The following is a 22,831-nucleotide window of genomic DNA, read 5'->3' on the forward strand; positions in this document are numbered from 1 at the left end:
GTCTCTACAATGGACACAACAAGTAGAAACCTTTATTATCGCTACACATAAAAGCCAGGGAAGCTGGGCTATGATACAGAGGCCCTGGAGCAGTGCAGGTTCCGGACCTTGATCAATTGCAGTGGCAGCTTGATGGTGCTGGGGATTGAACCCTGACCTTCTGAGCAACCCAGACCCCTAAACACTTGAGCCACTACTGCCCCTCAATGTAAGTTGGGCCCTTGGATTCTTGTTGGCACAAAATTCTGATCTTACCATCTCATTTGTGCCTCAGCAGAAACTGAGATTCATCTGCCCAGGCTACATATTCCAGTCTTGAGCTGACCAGTTTTGGTGAGCCTGTGCCCACATCAGCCTCAGCCTTTTGTTCTAGGCTGACAGAAATACAATTTGATGTGGTTCAATGCTTCTGCTGTCCATCAGCTTTAAGGTTCAACATGTGCATTTCCAAGATGATTTTTTTCTCACCACATTTTTACAGTGTGTTTGTCTGAGTCACTGAAGCCTCTCTCTCTCTCTCTCTCTCTCTCTCTCTCTCTCTCTCTCTGCTTAAAAATTTACAGCTTGTCACTTTACAGGGAAACCAGAAAGTACAATCTTCACTGTACTGAAAACGTGTGTTCATCAACTTTGCACAGCACCATGATTATTACAAAGTAAAATAACAAAGAATCCTTTTTATAAATGTTAAACTTTTCCTAACAGAAATGTCACATCAGTGATCTGTTGTTGTTATTATTAGTAGTAGTAGTATGTGTGTGTCTGTGTGTGTTTTTATCTATTGTGAAGGATCCGTTGGGTTAATGGTTGGACAAGAGAGAATTAATATTTCAATAGCAAGCTTTGTCACAGAGCATGTAATGAGCCTTTAAATTAAGTTTAATTCAAAGTTTAGATTAGATTTAACTTGTCAGTATGCAGACAGCAAATACAAAATCAGTGAAATGCAGTTAGCAAGTAAGCAAGAGACTAGCTACAGTTTAATGCGTGTGTGTGCTGGTGAACAATGTTTATCACAGCTATAATGATGGTGAGAACAGAAACTTATCTCTTGGAACATTTAAATATAAATTTAAACGGTTAAAATGTGCAATGTGTATTTAATGATATACCACAATGGTTTGTTAATGATTACAGTGTTTAAGTTTGCTAATACACAACCAACCTAGTATTTGTATTATAAGTGATTTTTTTAAACAGTCATTAACTAAAATGACTTGTTATTTTGTTAGGGTTTTGTGTTATTAGACTCTTGTTCTTTTTTACAGGGCATCACTCTAAAAATGAACGATCAGAACCACTGCATCGTAGCTCGTATTATGCATGGAGGAATGATCCACAGGCAAGGTAATGCTCATGTCATTACTGTTCCACATAATGGAGGTTACTATTTGTGGTGTTTGTTGTTTGTTTATAGCTACTGCTTTATGATGATGGATTCAGTGTGCACACACCATATGAATGCTGGATTTATGTTTATTGCATGTGTCAATTGCAGGAACGCTGCATGTGGGTGATGAAATTCGTGAGATTAATGGCATCAGTGTAGCCAATCAGACAGTGGAGCAGCTTCAGAAAATGTTGGTATGTGGAAAACATGCTAAGTGAACACATGGCGATGGGTAGACTGTTTATCTTTGTTGGAATTGGTATGAAGACTCAACTGTTGCTCTGACATACTTAGTGTTTAAGAAAAAGTGAAAAGGGTGTGATCCTTCAAAACATTTTTTTATTGTACACAGAGGGAGATGCGTGGAAGTATCACATTCAAAATTGTACCGAGTTATCGCAGCCAGTCCCTTTCTTGTGATGTAAGTGTCTTTATAATAATAATGATAATAATAATTATGGGGGGTCGCATTGTCATGTGACCCTGTATTCATACAAAAATATCTTGTATATCATCCTTTATAAGCTATTTACTCATGTTATGTTACTAAGTAACACTAATAATAATATGGAGTACCTTATCCTCCTCTCTTGCTTCTCTTCTAGACAGTTTAATACTGTAGGTGTCTTGTTGTTTTATTTGCCATATTGATAAATACAGTATCCTCCTATAGAAGGACTCACCTGACCTGACCAGACATTCTCCTGCCAACGGTCATGCTAGTGTCACCAGCTCTATTTTGGCAAGTTATTCATTCAGAGTTCTTTGTTCGATTGTTGTGGTGTATACACTGGCTTTGGAAAGTATACAGACACCTTTGGGTTTTTTGCACGTTCTGTTGTGTTGTATGTTTAATTTAAAATGGATTAATATGGCTTTTTTTAAAGCTCCATAACAGGTAGGTCCCTAGAGGCACTGCACATATAGATTTGGTTAGTTTCTCTCGCTGTTCATGGCAGATCCGATCGAGCATAGTCTGATTACATAGGGAGGATCGGTGAATTTCAGTCTTCAGATCTTTCCACAAATGCTCTATGGAGTTAATATCTGAGTGAGGGCTGGGCCGCTTGTGGACATTCAGATCTACTGTAGTTGTAGAATGGTATTAAACAGTACCTGCTTTCAATCAGATATGGCACTTTGTCTTTCTAGTTCGGTTACTTTTGTATTATCCCCTTTCCCAGATCTAAATTTTTTCCCCAAAGTCTTAGGAAATGTAAATAAAATGCAAAGAAAAGTTGCCTTAGAAAAAAAACCAATGAACTCATTTATAAATAAAAAAATTGTTAACAAACTTTATTTTAAAGAACACATGTTAGGTTTTAATGAAGACAATGTTCTTTCTTCAGTAAAAATCAAATTAGACACTTATGTATTTATTCACTATGAATTCAACTTAACTGAAAATCTGTATTGATCAAATGACTAAAAAATGTCTAATTATTTGTGATAAATTAATAAATTCCCATGTTATGCAAATAATTAAGCAACAATTAGCATTTATTTTAACATTTTATTAGTGCATAACTGGCAATATTTTATACCTCTAGGTTATAGGTGGTGTTTGGTAACTTCTGAAGGCACCTATAGTGAAATATGCGTTTAATCTAGATTCATAGACATTTCAATATGAACTTTTAATTAAACTTTAAAATTCTAATATTGTTTAGTTAATTCATTACATTCATAGTCTTATTTCATCAGAAACGATTGTTATTTCAGGTTATATGCAAGATGTAATGTCATGAAATCCATAACACAGTAAAATGTGCAAAGAATGTTTAATACTTTCCAATCCCACTGTATTTTCTTTGATTTGTAATATTTATGGTTGGAGTTAATGAAGCAAACATTCCTAACAGAAATACACTAATACTAGTGCACTAATGGATCGAAATGTTATTTTCAGGACTTGCCAGCAACCATCCAACCCAAAGCACGACAGGTGAGCATCTTTTAAAAATAGCCTTTGGTTTACTTAATTGGTTGCTCTTTAAACTTACAATTCACCTGAATCTCTGAGTGTGTGTTTATGAAATCTGTGTTCACCCAGCCTCATGAATGTGAGTGTTTTTAAAAGTTCAGCTTCAGATAGTGAGGTTAACTAATAATTTCATCTCCGGGCCTATTCAAGATGCGGTGGTCTTTTCTTTTACCTACTGTATATACCTTCCTTTAGTCCGGTCAATACTGTGTGACGTGTGTGTGTGTGTGTGTGTGTGTGTGCGCCTGTGTGTGTGTGTATGTGCGCGCATGCATGATCCTTTGAACCCTTAGATCTCCAGACCTGCAGTCAAGGATAAATTGTCCATGAAGGTATGTATCTTCAGAGGAGATCTGATTACTGTAGTCTTTCCCACTTAGGGGAAACCTTAATACACTAAGCTCCATCTCGTAACATTGACCTTAACCATTTCTGTTTCATAAGGCTCCCTTATTGTATGTCCACTTTGTGTGTGTGTGTGTGTGTGTGTGTGTGTGTGTGTGTGAGAGGCAACATGGTGACATGACCTTTGTTTTAGTTCTAAGTGTCCCTATTTGTTGCAAACCTCCATCAGTCAACAAGTTACTTCTGTTTTTTATCTCTGCTTTTTCTCTTTGGTCATTGCTGTCCTCTACTATCCTTTGTTACCCTTTGTTTCTTCCAACTTCTTATTTATTTATTTTTTTAAATTAAATTTGTCCCCAGATATTTGTACGTGCACAGTTTGAGTATGACCCAGCCAAAGATGACCTCATCCCATGTAAAGAAGCAGGTATTCGCTTCCGGGTTGGTGACATAATCCAGATTATAAGTAAGGATGACCACAACTGGTGGCAGGGGAAACTGGAGAACATGAAGAATGGTACAGCTGGACTCATTCCCTCTCCTGAGCTGCAGGAGTGGTGAGATTCTTCTAACTCTTATGCAAACAGCATTCACATGCTTACCTTTTATTAAAATTTAATAGCTAGGTTAGAGATATCTTTTACAAATACTAAGCATTTTTATTGCTTATGTGGAGTGCCATGGAAGTCACAATAGTACGTACAAGCTACTTTAGCTTCTCTCTACAACTTTTCACCATTGTTGTTGTTGTCATAATCAGCGTAATCTACCAGGGGTCTCATTTATCAACTATCATGCACATAGTTTCTAATCAGAGAATGAGATTTATCAAAAATTTCTTAAATAACTGTGGCTAAACTGATTACAAGGAGCTTCCATTCCATTTATTGTCAATATATCACCATTTGACTGCCAGCATAATAACTAGAATGTGACGCAGGCACCACAGACATAATGTAATGTAAAATCAGTTGTTTACCCACTGCAACTTTAATTGAATCTCAGTTCTAGGGCCTTGGCCACCAGGCAGAGAGAAATTGGGAACAAAACAGAGTGGCCATATTTCCAACCAGTTTTGACAAAAATAATGAAATGTTTCTTATGTCTATTCTATCACTTGCACTGCAATACATTATATTTCCATTTATAGCAATGGCCAAAGCATATAGAATAAAATAAAAAATAATTAGGGATTTTTACACAACCACTGATTTTCTAAATGTAATTGTAGCAATAGATAGTAAATGCACATGTAGCCATAAAATCTATATAAAATATATATATATATATATATATATATAATTTATTCCTTAGGCAAATAACTCATAAAAAAGAGTGACAAGTAGACCATTTTACCCATCATAAGTCTACATTTTGCAGGAAGTTTACTGTTGAAGAAGTTTATCTAATTAGCATTAGCAAAGTAATTTAGATGTATGGGGTTTATAAACATCTATTACTTATGACTTCTCATCCTCAATTTTGTTAGAAATAGTTAATATTTTTGGAGTATTAAGTGATGATAGATCATTCAGTATTGTAATGGAAGAGCAGTGTTGGATGCTGATGCTGAGGATCTCAGACAGAATGTTCAGGACCTCCAGCTAGAAGGGCTGGTTATATAGACATGACCAGTAATCATGGATTTTGGGCAGTGTTTATACAAGTTGGTATTGCTCAAACCAATACTATATAATTTGTTTGGTGAAATGTAACCCTATGTAAAATCTTATAATGTTTTAACTGAGATGGAGTATTGCAAGACATACTGTAGAGCATACTGTATGTGTTTACCAGGTTGAGTGCTGATGTTGGGACAGATGTTACTTTTACATGATTGTGATTTTCTTGGAGCTCAGTGAAATTATATTAAAAAAGGGAATTTTTCTTTCATGAAATCTTTCATTGAAGTTATTGGGGGGAAAAAAAGTGGTGAGGTGTCATATTTCTCTTGTAACTGGTCAAGAGTTGTGAACAAATCTGTAATGTCTGTTCAATGTCTAACAGTGTGGTATTTGTGTAATTTGTCCATGATTTAGTGTAATATACTGTAATTGGTTACAGAGAAAATATTATTAATAATGTCATGAAAAGTAAGGTGATCATACTAACTTCTTTGAGGATTTCATCTGTAGGCATGTACTGTAAGAGGCTAAATAGACTTCTCTCTTTTTTCCTGTACATTGGATTCCTCATTTTTTCCCTTGTGGCTGCAGAATGAGATTATTTTCTCCCTAATTAATGTTTTGATAAATGAGACTCCTGAAGTTAAGCATGTGGAATATACTTTTTTATTATATGAGTGATTTGCATAATTGCCACCCTAATCTTTTGGTTGTAGGGAAATTGGAGAGTGTTTTGTAATATCACTTACGCATAAACAACAGGATCCTGCTTTTATGAATTTGAGTTAAGTTAAAAGCAGTTACTACTGCACTGCATAGGCTAACAAGGGACAGCATTTCAGAAACACTGTGCAAAAAAAACCAATACGAAAGCATTTTTGAATGTGTTAATTTGATTGATGAAGCAATTTTTTGCTAAATACTATTTGAAATTGAATATACTTAAAATTGTATAAGCGTATATATTGTATATAGCGTATATATATGAACCATGTTCATATTTCTTGAGAAAAGACGACTTGAAGACCATATAGAGCATATAGTACTTTATGTAGATCAAGTTGAGCTGTTAAGACTACAGCTAAGTACAGCTTGTACAGCTAAGACTAATGCATTTGTTATCCTAAAGTAGACATGTTTTAGTATTGGACAATACTGAAGCACAGACAAGACAACCGTGACAATTATGCCAGAATGTTTTCTTGTATCTTGATGTCCACTGGGTTGAATTTCTTTTGAGATTCCAGATACTTTTATGTTAGCCAGTAAAGTTCAGGAAAAAATAATAATAATTGCATCTTTTAGATGCAAAAAACTTAAAATGCTGGATTTTTAATAAGCATATTAAATAAGGCAGGACTGTGTACGTGTTGTTTGTGTTACTGACGTCCCAGCACTTTAGTCAGCACATCTGAAAAATATGTATAATGTCCATTTGTACAAGAAGGTAGTTAACCTCAGGTGTACTGTGTCTCTTAGGCGTGTAGCCTGCTTAGCAATGGAGAAAACCAAGCAGGAGCAGCAGGCCAGTTGTACCTGGTTTGGCAAGAAGAAGAAACAGTACAAAGACAAATACCTAGCAAAGCATAATGCTGGTAAGTCAATATGAACATAGCTGGGCTCATGGCTTCATCCTCAGTGGTTCTGTTGGTAGATTCATGCAGCTGCTCGGTACCGCTAATGGGCATAGTGATTCAATCAGTAGAAATATTATTCAAATTGTGGTTTCATATAAGGTAGGTTTCTATCCAATTTTAACAAATTCTAAACCAAAATGGCAACAAATGAAATGGTATTCATGTGTTTTTTCTGCTACTGTGCACAACCATTTACAACCTGAAGTGCCAGTCTTGAAGGAAGCAATTCAATCCAGGAACATTTTAAGGCCCTGTCTAGAATCCTGCTAGCTAACATTTGATCTCTGGAGAACAAGCTCAACAACCTCAGGGACAGGGTTAATTTCCAGAGGAACATTTGGGACTGCAAACTTCTCTGCATTGGTTTACATTGTCTGGGGGTAAAGAGCAGGAGGTGCGAAAGTACAAGCATTGTTCTTCTCACACCAAACCTCAAGCTCATATCTACTATCAAATGTCACCCTTTCTACCCTCATCATGAATTTACCTCAATCATAGACAGAATCGTTTTATATTCCACCTCAGGCAGACATGGACACTGCCTTATGTGAATTGCTTGAGGCTTTCACTCACCAGGACTTCAGTCTCTGCACTGATTAGCCATAACAATAAAGTAAATCATGTGCCTAATATTGTGTAGGTCCTTCTTGTGCTGCTAGAATCAAGGCAAAGACTTCATAAGAAGTTCTGGCAAAAACGTTAGCAGCAGATTCTTGTCCTGTAAGTCGTCATAGTTCACACTTGATTGTCGAGCACTTATTTGTCCAGCACATCCCAAAATTTAAGGAATTTGGAGGTAATTTGGAGGCCAACATTTTGTCCTCTTTTTTATATCATTCCTGAACAATTTTTGCATTGGGGCAGGGCACATTATCCTGCTGAAATAGACCACTGCTATCAGGGAATACTGTTTCTGTGAAAGGGTGTACTTGGGCTGCAACCATGTAGGTGGTACAGTACATATCAACGTAGGATCCACATGAATAGCAGGATCTAATGTTTCACACAGAACATTGCCCAGAGCATTACTATGGCCTTCTTCTCACAGTGCATCCCAGTTCTATCTCTTACTCATGTAGCCAGCTGTATAACCACTGCATACCAAGAATAACCTACAAAGCTTGCCACAAAGATTCTCTGACCCAGATTCGAAATTCTGACATCTAGCGATCACAGTTTTGCACTTGTAAAAATGTTCCTGCCGCCAACATATCAACTTCAAAAAGTGAAATTTTCCATTCCATCCCTTGACAGTTGTCAGTTGTCATTGGTTTTAATGTCATAACTTGCCTGAGTGGGTATGTGTGTATGTGTATATATACATACGTATATATGTATATAAGTAGTGTGTGTCTGAATTGTTCCTTATCGAATCTTCCAGTTCTTTTAATTTTGCTCTAGATTTAAGACATTTGAATTTGAGATCAAAAGATGAATATTAGTCAGTAGATCAGGATATAATTTTCTGTTATTTACATCTAGATGTATAACATGGCACCTTTTTTTTTACCCATCCATTTTTCAAGTGATCAGAAATATTAAAAACCCACCACAGAGCAGGAGTGAAGGTATCACTTTCCACAATTCAAAAAAAGACATCAAGAGTAAAAATATTGAAGCCATACCATAAGATACAAACTACTCCAGATCAGAAGTCCATATTGGAATTCACAATGAAATACAAAGAAAAGCCTAAGACCAATATCAACCTCTAGCAAAGTGAAAAATAGTGTAGGCAAGTGACTAATGTAACCCATATTATTTAACAGCAGAATGAATACAGAAGTCTGCAGAAAAGTTCTGTGTCCATTTTACGAAGAAATGCATATAATATCTTTTGTGAGCAACCTCGTCATGCAGCAAGACAATGGCACAAAACACATCGCAAACCTGGTCTAAATCGGGGGTGAGGGGCGATTACGAGGACTGAAGGGAGAAACAAATGAAACCAACAACTGGAAGAAGCTGTTGGTACGAGCCTGTAAATGAAACATGCAAGTTTGAAGATTTCACTGTCACAGACTTGATGTATTATTGTGAGCAATTTACATACAACCAGAGATTAAGCATTATTTACTTTAGAAAATGTACTAAGACTTTGTTCTTTTGCTCCCCTAAAAATTGGGTGGTCAGCCACCAGCGGAGTTATGTTCTAAGTTGTTTAATAGATCTAGATGTAAAAGAACTGGCCTTGTTTTCTTGTGAATAGTTTGATTTGACTGAATGTGCATGGCTTTGTGTTGTCCACTCCAGCCATGTGCTACTGTGTCTGCTGTCTTTGTGCCTGCAACTACAGCAGCAGGCAGTGTTGCTGTGGCAGCTCAGTTATATTGTCTGTTTAACTAATTTTGATGCCCCATTCCTTTTACCCTGTCCATTTTTCATGCTTTCTCTCCTTAATGGCCTTCTTGCATGTAAGTACAACAGACTAATGCCTCCATTGTTGTCTTAATTTTTTTTATATGTAATTTTATCCTTATTGTTAAATAAAGGGAAATGGGGTGGACACATCATAACTTTATTAGCTAGCCCAAAATAAGCTGCAGTGCACTGCTCAGTGCAATGTTTTGGTTTCCTAGATGAATTACATTAATGTGCAGAGCATTAAATATAATATTCTTTTTCTTATTGTAAAACCAATACCCCTGCAACAATTTAAAAAAAAAAAAAAAAAGTAATTTTCCTGAAATTAACTTTTTTTTTTTGGTGCCTGGCTTGTGATTTGTCCAGCCCTGTTAAGAATGGTCAGTGAATTGTGCATGCCACAGGAAAGGCAGCACAGTCTGTTTATTAGCCCCCACCATTTTTATCCCTTTTGTGGACGGTGCTTTAATGATATTTTAACCAGTTTTCTTTGTTAAATAACAAATGCCGAATGCCATAACTACATTTTCCTAAAGGAATGCACGCATTCTCCTCATTTAGTATACAGAAAATGCACACTTTGCATTAGCTTGTATATCGCTTGTGTATAAACATGCATGTAGCATACAGCTTATTAACAGCAGTAGTAAATTCTTACACTTCACTCAAACAGGGTGGAATTTGAAGGTACCCATCTATAGACCATCAAATCTTTGGTATGGATATTATTTAGAAGTAATAATGTCCAAATACTAAAAATGTAATACACAAAATAATTTCCTTTATTCTCTGCAACAATGCATATTCACAGTCTACCACATCACGTACTATGTTTTTCCTTTTTCTAATGCATGTAATGACTTTAAAAATGATCAGCGTAACCGAATATTGAAAATGACATTTTATAAATTAATCCAAATTTTATTACATATCTGCAGCATTTTATTTTTTTTGCTCCTGATTTGTGTGCCAAATGCTTTGATTCCACATAGAAGAGGATTTTCACCTCACTGACATTACCACATTCTCTCACAGCTTCATTGTGTCAGACATCATCATCTAACCTCTCTGTTCTCCTGCAGTGTTTGACCAACTAGATCTCGTCACATATGAAGAAGTTGTGAAGGTGCCTGCTTTCAAGAGAAAAACACTGGTCCTTTTAGGTATGTGGCTGTGTGGCATTTTTTGTATGTGTTTATATCCATTATCCTTTAATAACATGTTTCTTTCCTTAGGAGCCCACGGCGTTGGCAGGCGACACATCAAGAATACACTAATTGCAAAGCACCCAAACAGATTTGCTTACCCCATCCCACGTAAGTCACACACTTTATAGAATACCTTTCAAGACATTTACTGGTTGACATTATTTATAGCTGTGCTGCTACATTTGTCAGCTTTCATGCTTAAAAAACAGATTACATAACAAATGCAATTTAATTAAGTCAAAGAGCGACTGGCTGAAGATTTATAGGTGGGCTGAGACACAATGAAAGATGTAAATAGCTAAATGGTCCCTAAATAAAATCTACAATCCTTTTTTATTTTTATTTTAATTATGGTTAAGTATCATATTGCATCAAATGGTACAGTGTAAACAGCAACACTACAGTGCATCCAGTAATTTAATTCGTCTGCCCAGTCTCTGCTATAGTGAACCATGAGATTTGTTGGTGTTTATGGATTTTCTACATTCTTTTTTGGACAGTGTTCCTCAGGGCACACATTCACATAATGTTGACAGACACCGGTGTGAACAATGAATCAGGGCTTAAACAATTTTCTGTGCACTAATTGATCTTTTCTTAATCTTGCCCAGACACAACCAGACCTCCTAAAAAGGATGAAGAAAATGGCAAGAATTACTACTTTGTGTCACATGACCAAATGATGCAGGACATTTCAAACAACGAGTACCTGGAGTACGGGAGCCATGAGGACGCTATGTATGGTACACGTCTGGAGACCATCCGAAAGATCCACGAGCAGGGCATGATCTCCATCCTGGATGTAGAGCCACAGGTACCAGACCAGACCCAGATCCTTTTCTAAATGATTGATTTTGTGTTGCTTTGGCTAGTAATGTGTTACTGATAATTCTGTGGCTTTTGACAGGCACTGAAAGTTTTGAGGACAGCTGAATTTGCTCCCTATGTCATTTTCATCGCTGCACCTACTGTCACCCCTGGTATGAATGAGGTAAGCACTGAAAAATATTTTCTTCTCTCATTTAGCACTTACAACCCATTGCTCAATTCTCCAAAGCCCCAGATTTTCTTTTTACTTCATTTTTTTAGTCATCGTTTCTGTCTGGATTGATTATTTTCTAGATAATACAGTCTAGTCTTTCAAGCCTCAAGACATGCTGTACTGTCTTGTGGTTTACTGCATGCTGCTTGTGTCAATTATTTTGCATGTTGTGTTTTGACACTTTTCTTTGGCATTTCCCGTCACTGCACTCAGCTCCCAAGGTGGTGCAGAAAACTGCCTGTAAGTATGTGACATGTAGGCTGTGTGTTTGTGAGTGTGTAGAACTATGTTTGTATAAGCCAGGTGTCTGGCACAAATAGGAGGCAACGATGACTGAACACTGACACAGAGGTTATCACTGTTTTAGCTGTTTACTAAAGTATACTGGAGTTCCTGTTACACTCAAGGTTACACAAGATTAAAATTTAAAACAAGAAAGCCTTTAGTGTTTATAATTATACTATTGGCTCACTCAGATTCTTTTTATTTCCTTTCCTATTTCAGGATGAGTCTCTGCAAAGGCTGCAAAAAGAATCTGAGGCCCTACAAAAGTCTTATGCTCACTACTTCGACATGACCATCATCAACAATGAGATCGACGAAACCATACGGCTACTGGAGGAAGCCACTGATGTAGTATCTACCACCTCTCAGTGGGTGCCTGTGTCCTGGGTCTACTAGCACCCTCTAGGCCACAGGTTTCACTACTGTGGCCCAGGCTAATCCTCAAAAAAATAAAAAATAAAAAACAAAAAAAACCATTCATCTCTAACAGACTCACAAACCACTAGTCCATGTGTTGATATCATCACAACCCTCCTGTGGGACTGCAAAAGCATTGTGCTGTACATATCTAAACATATAAACATATAAATATATAAATATTAATATAAAAAGAATAAATATGGTCCTGTACTTATAGCTAGGGGTTGGACATTTTGTACTTTGTTTTATTGAATGAAAGAGGCAGCATCTCAGAGCAATGAGCACAGTAAGGAGGTCATTGATTAGTTGGAGGGTGTTGGGTGACATGAGGGTTTTAAGAGGAAGTGTCCATACACAGATTTAATATTTGGGCACACCTGATTGGGCAGAAGTGAAACCGTGTTCCTTGTCTCACCCCACCCAGTTTAGTTCAATGTCACATTTCCTGGACATGTTCATAGCGGCATGTCTATGAGCAGTTAATAAGCACAGTTGGCTTGAGTGCGCCAAAATTTTATAATTTATTTTCAAAGGGACTGGACTGGACATGTTGGAAGTTTGGTGGCTTTAGCCTGTGCTGGTCTCACCCTTTCTTGTTAATCCTTTGTTTGATCAGCACTCTTAATTTGCACAATGGACAATAAAGGGGATGGGTGCTGTCTCTCCCTTTCATGCTTTCTCTCTCTTCTCTCTTCTCAAACTTCTTAAGTTTGTTTCTTTCCAACTGAATAATTAAGAATGGCTCAAGAGTGCAGTGTGTTTGGTGTTACCAGAATCATACTACTTTCATCTACTGAAAAAAAAAAAAGAATATTGTGGATGTTGGGGGGAAACAGACACCTATGCACATCCCTGTAACTCTGGAACGCTGGTTAACCCTCTGAATGGACAACCTTTTTCATGGCCTGTTAAGTGATGTGTCTGTAAATTTTGTCTTTGAATTTTATTTGTTGTGTGTGGGAGGAAAAGTGAATCTCCTGGATCTGCCATTTCAGATATGTGTTGTCTTAAGAGTATTATTGTTTTATGTTTATCCCAGGAAGATGGAGACCAAGGAGATTTAATTGTGTCTACCTGTTTCCGTGGTACATGCATTCTTCTGAACTGAAGAATTGTTGTGTGCATAGACATAAATGAACTCAGTGTAAAAGACTCTTCATTTCATATTTCCCTTGTGTAAATTTCTCTGAAAATAAGTTACTCCTCAGTATGGCTTTTGTAAATAATTTCCTTTCATGTGTTGGGGAAAAGTAAACTGCCTTTGATTCATGCAAAATGTGTTATTCTCTGTCTCTTCTTACAGTACTGGTACAAATGTTTTTTTTTTTTGTTTGTTTGTTTGTTTGATTTTTTTTTTTTTTTACTTACATGCAGATGTTTCAGTATAGGGTCAGTATCAGATAGCCAGCTATCAGTATTCAAAGATCTGTTCTCAAAGTGAACTGGATTGACAGAATTTCAGTGTATGCCAGCAGATGGCGACATATTTCGTCAGTGAAATAAATAAAATGTGAAGAACTTTTTAAACATTAACTTGTGCCACAATGCAAGATGACCTCCTTTAACATACATTTTGGCTTTGATGCGTATTGTATGCTTTGAGTATGGAAATAAAAAATTTTTTTTTGCAATATTCTATATTTTCTGGGATATCAAATTAAGAATTTAAAAATATGCTTGCACATATATTAAGAATGCTGTCGAAAAATGGATCATTTAAATGGATAAATTAATGTAATACTGATATATTTCACAAATTCTAGATAATTTTTGCAGGTAAGAACATTGCAATGATGAGGTATAGTAAATAACGGCTGGAAAATCAGCTGGGTAATTATACTTATTTTTACTTATTTAAATTGAATACTTGTTCTTTTAGATGATTACATTTTAAAGAAAATAAATATGTATTTTATTCCTTACATTTTAGTTACATTTTCAAAGTAATTTATTTTTCTTCTTATTATTGTTGTTTTTACAGCAAGTTTTGTATTCTCTTATCAAGTCAATTATTTTCCGCTTAACAGTAAATTAAATGGGCACAGTTTCAAAAAGATGCATAAACCTATAAAAAAAAATGAACTGACCCTACCTCAGTAAAATGTTTTCGTCTGTTTTGTAAGTACAGACGTATAAATTGAGGTTTCTCATTTGCCATCCAAGAAATCTAATTGAAATCTAATTCTAATAAAGTCCATCTAATTTAAAAATAATAATGCTATATTTAATCTAGTACATCAATTTTTAGCTAATAATTTCACTTGAGTATGCATGACTGCTTTCTTTCAATATTAATTGAATAAAAAATTTCTAAACTTTAGATAATTGAACACTTAAGTCTGAGTATTTTGCCCACCTATATCAAGATTGTTATTTTAACTATTTGCTGCAGTATATTTTGTTCAAATTAAATAATGCATATACAATGAAAGTGCATGCATTAATTTGAGGGTATGTATACCCAGATTGGGTAAACATTGTGGGAATTACAAGACTTTTGTTCAGTCCACACTTTTTAGGGACGTAAAGTAACTGGACAGGTGTGTTTTATTCTCTCATTGTTTTCTTTTCATGTAAACAAATCAACTATTTGGCATCTCATCTCATCCCCTTCCCTTTCCTTCCCTTCCCTTCCCTTCCCTGGACTCAGCCTTGTGGGACTCCAGTAGTCTGCTTGGAGCAGATGTCACCTGATAGCCATTGCCATACTGTGTCATGAATCCCAAGAATCACCCAAATGAGGATGGGTTTCCTTTTGAGTCCGGTTCCTCTCAAGGTTTCTTCCTCTTCCATCTAAGGTAGATTTTCCTTGCAACAGTCACCTCAGGCTTGCTCATTAGTGATAAATACAAACATATGCACATTTAAGTCCAATATTAATCTTGAACCTTTTGTACTATATTTCTTATGTTAAAAGCGCTAAACAAATAAATTTGAATTAAATTGACTCAAGAGAGGGGGGCACGGTGGCTTAGTGGTTAGAACGTTTTGCCTCACACCTCCAGGGTTGGGGGTTTCATTCCCACCTCCGCCTTGTGTGTGTGGAGTTTGCATGTTCTCCCCATGCCTCGGGGGTTTCCTCCGGGTACTCTGGTTTCCTCCCAGGTCCAAAGACATGCATGGTAGGTTGATTGGCATCTCTGGAATATTGTCTGTAGTGTGTGAGTGCATGAGTGAATGAGAGTGTGTGTGCCCTGCGATGGGTTGGCACTCCGTCCAGGGTGTATCCTGCCTTGATGCCCGATGACGCCTGAGATAGGCACAGGCTCCCCGTGACCCGAGGTAGTTCGGATAAGTGGTAGAAAATGAGTGAGGGAGAGAGAGTGAGTGAATCAAGAGAGTCTTGTGGTTGGCTGTGTTGAATACCTCTGAAAGGTTAAGGAGGATGGAATGACAGTTTAGTTTACAGTAGTTTGAATACCTGTAACTACTTAGCACTGATTAATTGGAACACACAATTGGTTTGGTGAGCTCATTAAGCCTCGAACTTCATAGACAGGTGCATCCAATCATGAGAAAAGTTATTCAATGTGGCTAATTGCAAGGTGTTGTTCGCTTTGACTCTCCTCTGAAGAGTGGCAACATGGAGGCCTCAAAACAACTCTCTAATGACTGAAAAACAAAGATTGTTCAACATAATGGTTTAGGGCAGGGGTTGGCAACCTTAAACACTTAAAGAACCATTTGGACCCGTTTCCCACAGAAAAAAAAACACAGGGAGCCACAAAACCCTTTTGACATCTAAAATGACAACAAAAATATTTTGAACAGTTTGACCTAACCACAAAACCCTTTTGACAACAAAAATATTTTGAACAGTTTGACCTAACCTTAACAAAAAGACGCTGGGCTGAAGGTTACTTTCAAATAAAATGTTCAATGTCTAACTGAGTCCTCTTTGTATTCATGACATCAAAATTTTAACTTGCCGGCTGCAGCAAACCAAAAATGTGTCTGCTTCTGTGTGTCGGATTTTGCAAGTCGGCAGTTATGACGCGTATTTTGAGCAACAAACAAATTAAACACAGTTTATTTTAATGTTACAAGAGCATCATAATCTTAGAATTTAGAATTACATTTTTCAAAAAACTAACTAACTAAAATAAAATAAATTTAAATTAAATATTTATTTTCCAAATCTACAGGGAGCCGCAGCAGAGGGATGAAAGAGCCACTTGCGGCTCTGGAGCCGGGGGTTGCCGACCCCTGGTTTAGGGGAAGGCTACAAAAAGTTATCGCAGAGAAAGCTGTTAGTGTCCACTGTGAGTGACCCAAAACACTGCTCAAAATCTACTCAGGCATTTATGCAGTGGAACAAGTACAATGTTCTGGAATGGCCATCCCAGTCCCCAGACATGAATATCATTGATCTGTGGGGTGATTTGAAGCGGACTGTCCATGCTCGCCAACCATCAAGCCTAACGGAACGGAGATGTTTTGTAAGGAGGAATGGTCCAAAATACATTCATCCAGAATCCAGACACTTATTATGGGCTATAGGAAGCATCTAGAGGCCATTATTTCTGCTAAAGGATGCTCTACTAAATATTGATGTGATTTTTCTGTTGGGGTGCCCAAATTTATGCACCTGTCTAATTTCGTTTTGATGCATATTGTGCATCTTCTGTTAATCCAATAAACCTAATTTCACTACTGAAATATTACTGTGTCCTTCAGTTATTTGATAGATCAAAATGAAATTGCTGATCCAAACACCCAAATATTTCTAAATGCAAATCATGGAAATTGTAGGGGGTTCCTAAACTTTTGCATATGACTGTATGCTCTGGCCCCATCCCAATGCGGCATGGCGATGTAGCTTAAAGCAGGCTATGGTTGCTGAACTGTTGGATGTCTAGGTTGTGCTCTGAAAACAATGTGGGCTTCATAGATAATTGGAGCACTATTGAGGGCAAGGCTGGCTGGTATACATTTGATCTGAAGGTAGGACTGTTAAATGTTAGATCTCTTGCATCTAAACCTGTTTTAGCTAATGAAATTATTACTGATCAGAAGTTTAGTGCTCTGTACAGAAACCTGGGCCAAACCAAATGAGTTTGTCGCATTAAACAAAGCTTGTCAGTTACTCTAATTGTTATTTACAAACCTCCTGGACCATATTCTAAATTCCTTTGTGAATTTGCAGATTTCATCTTAAACCTAGTCGTTTCTTTAGACAAAGCAGTAATTGATGGAGACTTTAATATCCATTTTTATAAGTTAGAAGATCCTCTGAGAACACCAGTTATTTCCATCTTAGATTCAGTAATGCTTGTTTCAAGATGGTGGCCACTTCAGTAGCACGCAGTGGCCACTCCGGATACAATATGGTGCTTTTTATTTTTTTTGGCCTGGCTATTGCTAGTACATGAACACCAGAGACAGCGTATACAGTTCATGTATACAACCGCCAGAATATGTACACTACAGAAATCATGCAACAATCAACGTGCATGATGTGTTGGAAAGGCGTTGCGACTTCGGCATGCTGAGGAGACCAGGCCTCCAGTCCTCGGCTGCGCCTGATATGCCGAAGGTGGTGGTCAAGGAAGCACAAGCGTGGTAAGTGGGCGGGTGTCCATGCTAAAACACCCCCTAGACGGCCGGCTAACCCGTCAGTTCTACTTTCCAATGTTTGCTCCCTGGACAATAAACTGGACTACATCCAACTCGAACACACTACACAGTGAGAGTTTAGAAACTTCTGCGTCTTTGTTTTCACAGAGACGTGGCTCAGTGACAATGTTCCGGATGCCGCCATTCAGCTACATGGGCTCACCTCACTTCGCGCCAACAGAAATGCAGCTCTGTGCGGTAAGGCTCAAGGTGGTGGTGTGTGTTTACATGGCAGTTTAATCAAGTGCTTGTTTCTAGTTACTGCTCATCTCTAGTGAAGTTTGTGACTGTTAGATCAGGCCATTTTATTTACCACGGAAATTCACCATAGTTTTCATTGTCGGATTGTATTCCAAACAGCTCTAATGCTAAAGAGGCGCTATGTGAAGTCTATGGGGATATTAGCGATCTGCAGAATGCTTACCTCAATGGACTGTTTTCGCGCATCGTCCAAACCGCTCCACGGACGATGACATTTCCACGGCCCATCATTTAGCACTCACCCACCTGGACAATAAAGACACTTACGTACGAATTCTGTTCATAGACTTTAGTTCAGCATTCAACACAATCATCCCTCTTCTCCTGATGGAGAAGCTGAGCCTGCTGGGACTGAACACCTCCCTCTGCATCTGGATCCTGGATTTCCTGACTTTGAGACCTCAGTCAGTCCGGATTGGAAACAGCATGTCCTGCACCACACCGAGCACTGCGTGCTCAGCCCACTGCTGTTTACCTTGCTGACTCACGACTGTGCAGCAATGCACAGATTGAACCATATCATCAAGTTCGCCAATGACATGACCATGGTGGGTCTCATCAGCAAGAACGAGGAGTCAGCATACAGAGAGGAGGTGCAACAGCTAACTGCCTGGTCTAGAGCCAACAACCTGTCTCTGAATGTTGATAAAAATAAAGAGATGGTTGTTGACTTCAGGAGAGCACAGAGCGACCATTCTCCACTGAACATAGACGGATCATCTGTAGAGATCGTCAAGAGCACCAAATTTCTTGGTGTTCATCTAACGGAGAACTTCACCTGGTCACTCAACACCAGCTCCATCAACAAGTAGTGTTAATTTCGTCACCTATTTTTAATTTAGTCTTAGTCTTAGTCTTGTGCCAAATGTCCTTGTTAGTTTTAGTCAAATTTAGTCATTCACAAATCTTTTTTTGTTATTCAAGTTTTAGTTGACTAAAAGCCTCGTCATTTTAGTCTAGTTTTAGTCAAAAGAAAACTCAAGGTATCTTAGTCAAATTTTAGTCGACTAAAAGTCTTTTAATTTTAGTCTAGTTTTAGTCAAAAAATTGTAGTCTTTTTAAAATAACATTATTACTGAGATTATTACTGATACACATTTCAGTAAAAAAAAGTGTTTCACATATGTTTCACTCGAACTTGACTGCACATCACATTTTTTACTTTATTGATACTGCTTTTAATCGTAATGCAAAGACCGGTCATCGGGACATACAGTAAGCTGTCATGTACAATAAAAGAGCCTGCGCAGCGACAGGAAATATAATTTAACACAAAAAGCCTGACTAGACCTAGGGTGGACTTGCGCATTTGAGCGGCATGTGAACGAATTGTTTCTACGCACACACTAAACAGCGCGAAGCCGCGAACTCGTTGTGAATATTTTAAAGGCGTAACAGCTGATGAAAAAGCAGAGACAATTGTAGACGAAAATGAAGACAGATTTTATCTTAGCTTTTATTTTATACAAAACATTTTCGTCTCGTCTTTTTTCGTCAGCAATAATGCATGTTAATTTAGTCTTAGTCAGCATTTTTGGACAGTGGCGCAGTCTTGTCATCGTCTCGTCTTAGTCATGAAAAAAAAGGTTGTTGACGAACATATTTCGTCTCGTCTTGTCTGACGAAATTAACACTAGTCCCCACACACCCCTCACACACACTTCACCCTCCTGCCATCTGGAAAAAGGTACCAAAGCATTCGGGGCCTCACGACCAGACTGTGTAATATAACACACACACGCATTTCAACTGTATGGACAGACCTTCACCAAATACACAGTCTTCCAATATACATCCATCAAACTGTTTACATGCTGTTTTGCACACTGTTTTTGCTCTTTGCACATTTCAGTTGATTGCTGTTTTGCACAATACAATACCTCATGTAACTGCTGCTATAATACTGTGTTCATTCCAGTATTTATACACACACAATATTGGTTGAACATACAGTATTTACACTGGTCTGCGCTGTTTCTGTTTATTGTCTTTTGTGTATTATCTTTTGTGTAATGTCTTGTATTTTTAGTTTGCACTGTCTTTTGTCCTGCACTGTCTTTTGTCCTGCACTGTCTTTTTGTCTTGTCCTGCACTGTTTGCACCAGGTTGCACAGATGCACTTTATGTGGCTAGGACTACTTGCTAAGTCCTTAGCTCTGTCTTTGTTTTATGTAGCACCATGGTCCTGGAGAAACGTTGTCTCATTTCACTGTGTACTGCAACAGCTATATATGGTTTGAAGGACAATAAAAGCTTTTTGACATGAGTAAGGGTTAGCTAGAATGTATTAGGACCCACTCATAATGGAGGTCACACACTTTATCTCGTTCTAAACCTCGGATCTAAACCTCAATCAGAAGCTATCTCAGACCATTATCTCATTTCGTTGTGACATGTCTGCTCCTGCAGAGAGATTTACCAACAGTCTTCCAAAATTCTTATCCATGATTGGATCCCCATCTGACCCCACAGAACTTGTTTTGGTACACCTTTCATATTGTAGCTCCCCTTAAAAGGAAAGTAATTAAAGAGAAAAAAATAGCACCCTGGTACAATGACAACACACAAACCAAACAATCAGCTTGGAAATTAGAATGTAAATGTTGTCAAACTAAATTATCAGTATTTCGATTAGCATGGAAGGAAAGCCTCCATAGCTAAAAATCTCTTAGTGCTACTAAATCACTGTATTTCTCCAGCCTAATTGAAGATAACAAAATACTTTTAATACTTTTAATACTGTAGCAAAATTAACTAGTAACAAAAAACTGTCAAAAACGTACACACCATCTATTTATTTCAGTGGAAAAACTGATAACATCAGGCAGAAAATTCAGACCATTAATTAATACCAAACAATTTGATAGATAATGCCATAGGTAATATTTCTGTTTCTGATCAGTACTTAGACTCCAATTAGAATTAGTTTTACTCCCCTTTAAGAGACTGACTTAATTTCACTTATTTCTTCTTCAAAATTATCAACCTGCACTCGATCCGCACATGTTTCTTTTAACAGATACTACCAGTAGCTACCCAACCCATTCTAAAAATAATAAATTCTTCCTTAGCACTGGCTAAGCACTGGCTATGTGCCAAAATCTTTTAAGCAGGCAGTTATTAAACCTTTGATTTAAAAAATCTTACTTCGACCCAAGCCAGCTGTCCAACTATCGGCCAATATCACACCTCCCCTTTATCTCCAAGATCCTAGAAAAGGTTGTAGCTTAGCAGTTATGCTCACACCTACATAGGGATAATATTCATGAAATGTATTACACATAAATACATAAACAGCACTGGTTAAAGTTGTAAATGTCCTGTTACTGGCTCCTGATCAGAATTGTGTCCCTTTGCTGGTGTTGCTTGATCTAAGTGCATCTGTTAATTCCATTGGCCATGCTATGACTAATCGCTGTCAGTTGCTGGATCTAAAATGGTGACTACTCTAAACATACTAAGTCAATGTTCTGTGTTTCACAGAAGTTTCTGTTTTAGGCCCATTGCTTTTCTCCTTATATATATTCTTCCACTTGGTGCAATTATTCGTAAACAGGGTACAGCTTCCAGTTTTATGCAGATGACACGCAGCTATATGTTTCAGCTAAGTCAGATTTGTGTCACCAGCTTAATAAGATTGAAGATTGTGTAAAGGACATCAGATAGTGGATGCTTTCTAACTTACTTCTGCCTAACTCTGACAAGACAAAAGTGCTTTTACTAGGACCACAGGCAGCCACAAGTAAGCTTTCTGCTTACAGAGTAACTCTGTATGGTTTTTCAGATAATTTACATTGTCCATCACCTGATTACAATCATACCTAACAATTATCCTCTCTCTCTCTCTCTCTCTCTCTCTCTCTCTCTCTCTCTCTCTCTCTCTCTCTCTCGCTCTCTCACTCACTCACTCACTCACTCACTCACTCACTCACTCACTCAATCTATATATGCCACTCCTGAATCCAGTGTTCAGAGTTCCTAGTCTGTCATCTTTTCTTACACAGCTACCTTGTCAATCCTGACTTTTTACCCCTGGTTAGAGTCTTGTCTCCTAATGGTCACCCGGCTGGGGATTGATCTGCATGCTCAGCCAGTTTTGAATGAGACTGTCGTGGATGGGGCCGCCCAGAGACAGTCATGCCTTTGAACCAATGTTGTGTCAGTCAGCTGTATGGTCTAGTCTTTTTCAGCAATAAGACTTTGACAGGAAGGAAATAGTTGTCCTTGCCGCCATCATCTCTGGCTTTCTCATTAGGGATCAATATATAGTACTTTAAATTTAAAATTATTATTTTTAATAAATTAATATTAAACTACTCCGTCCAGAGTGTATCCTGCCTTGATGCCCGATGACGCCTGAGATAGGCACAGGCTCCCCGTGACCCGAGGTAGTTTGGATAAGCGGTAGAAAATGAATGAATGAATGAATAATTTTAAACTTTAAATGTACATAAATAAATGAATATATACATTTAAAGTTTAAAATTATTATTTTTAATAAATTAATTTTAAACTTTAAATGTACATAAATAAATGAATATATACATTTAAAGTTTAAAATTATTATTTTTAATAAATTAATTTTAAACTTTAAATGTATATATTCATTTATTTATGTACTTCTTTTTCCTTCTTCTTATTATTATATACTATA

General features: G+C 37.4%; 1 protein-coding gene across 5 annotated transcripts in view; it reads left to right on the forward strand.

Moving 5' to 3' along the window:
• Nucleotides 1-13,576, forward strand: part of caskb (calcium/calmodulin-dependent serine protein kinase b) — a 56,847-nt gene extending 43,271 nt beyond the window's left edge. For all 5 annotated transcript variants that reach the window (XM_060868526.1, XM_060868527.1, XM_060868529.1 and 2 more), the window contains 13 exons: nt 1,269-1,347; nt 1,499-1,584; nt 1,743-1,811; nt 2,064-2,132; nt 3,300-3,335; nt 3,668-3,706; nt 4,080-4,276; nt 6,824-6,939; nt 10,428-10,508; nt 10,581-10,661; nt 11,165-11,367; nt 11,461-11,544; nt 12,100-13,576. In XM_060868526.1, coding sequence (XP_060724509.1) covers nt 1,269-1,347; nt 1,499-1,584; nt 1,743-1,811; nt 2,064-2,132; nt 3,300-3,335; nt 3,668-3,706; nt 4,080-4,276; nt 6,824-6,939; nt 10,428-10,508; nt 10,581-10,661; nt 11,165-11,367; nt 11,461-11,544; nt 12,100-12,276 — 1,317 coding nt within the window. In that variant the 3' untranslated portion in view covers nt 12,277-13,576. The remainder of the gene's footprint in view (nt 1-1,268; nt 1,348-1,498; nt 1,585-1,742; nt 1,812-2,063; nt 2,133-3,299; nt 3,336-3,667; nt 3,707-4,079; nt 4,277-6,823; nt 6,940-10,427; nt 10,509-10,580; nt 10,662-11,164; nt 11,368-11,460; nt 11,545-12,099) is intronic.
• Nucleotides 13,577-22,831: the final 9,255 nt, after the last annotated feature.

The sequence above is a fragment of the Tachysurus vachellii genome, chromosome 4, assembly GCF_030014155.1.
Source record: "Tachysurus vachellii isolate PV-2020 chromosome 4, HZAU_Pvac_v1, whole genome shotgun sequence".
Taxonomy (NCBI): Eukaryota; Metazoa; Chordata; class Actinopteri; order Siluriformes; family Bagridae; genus Tachysurus; species Tachysurus vachellii.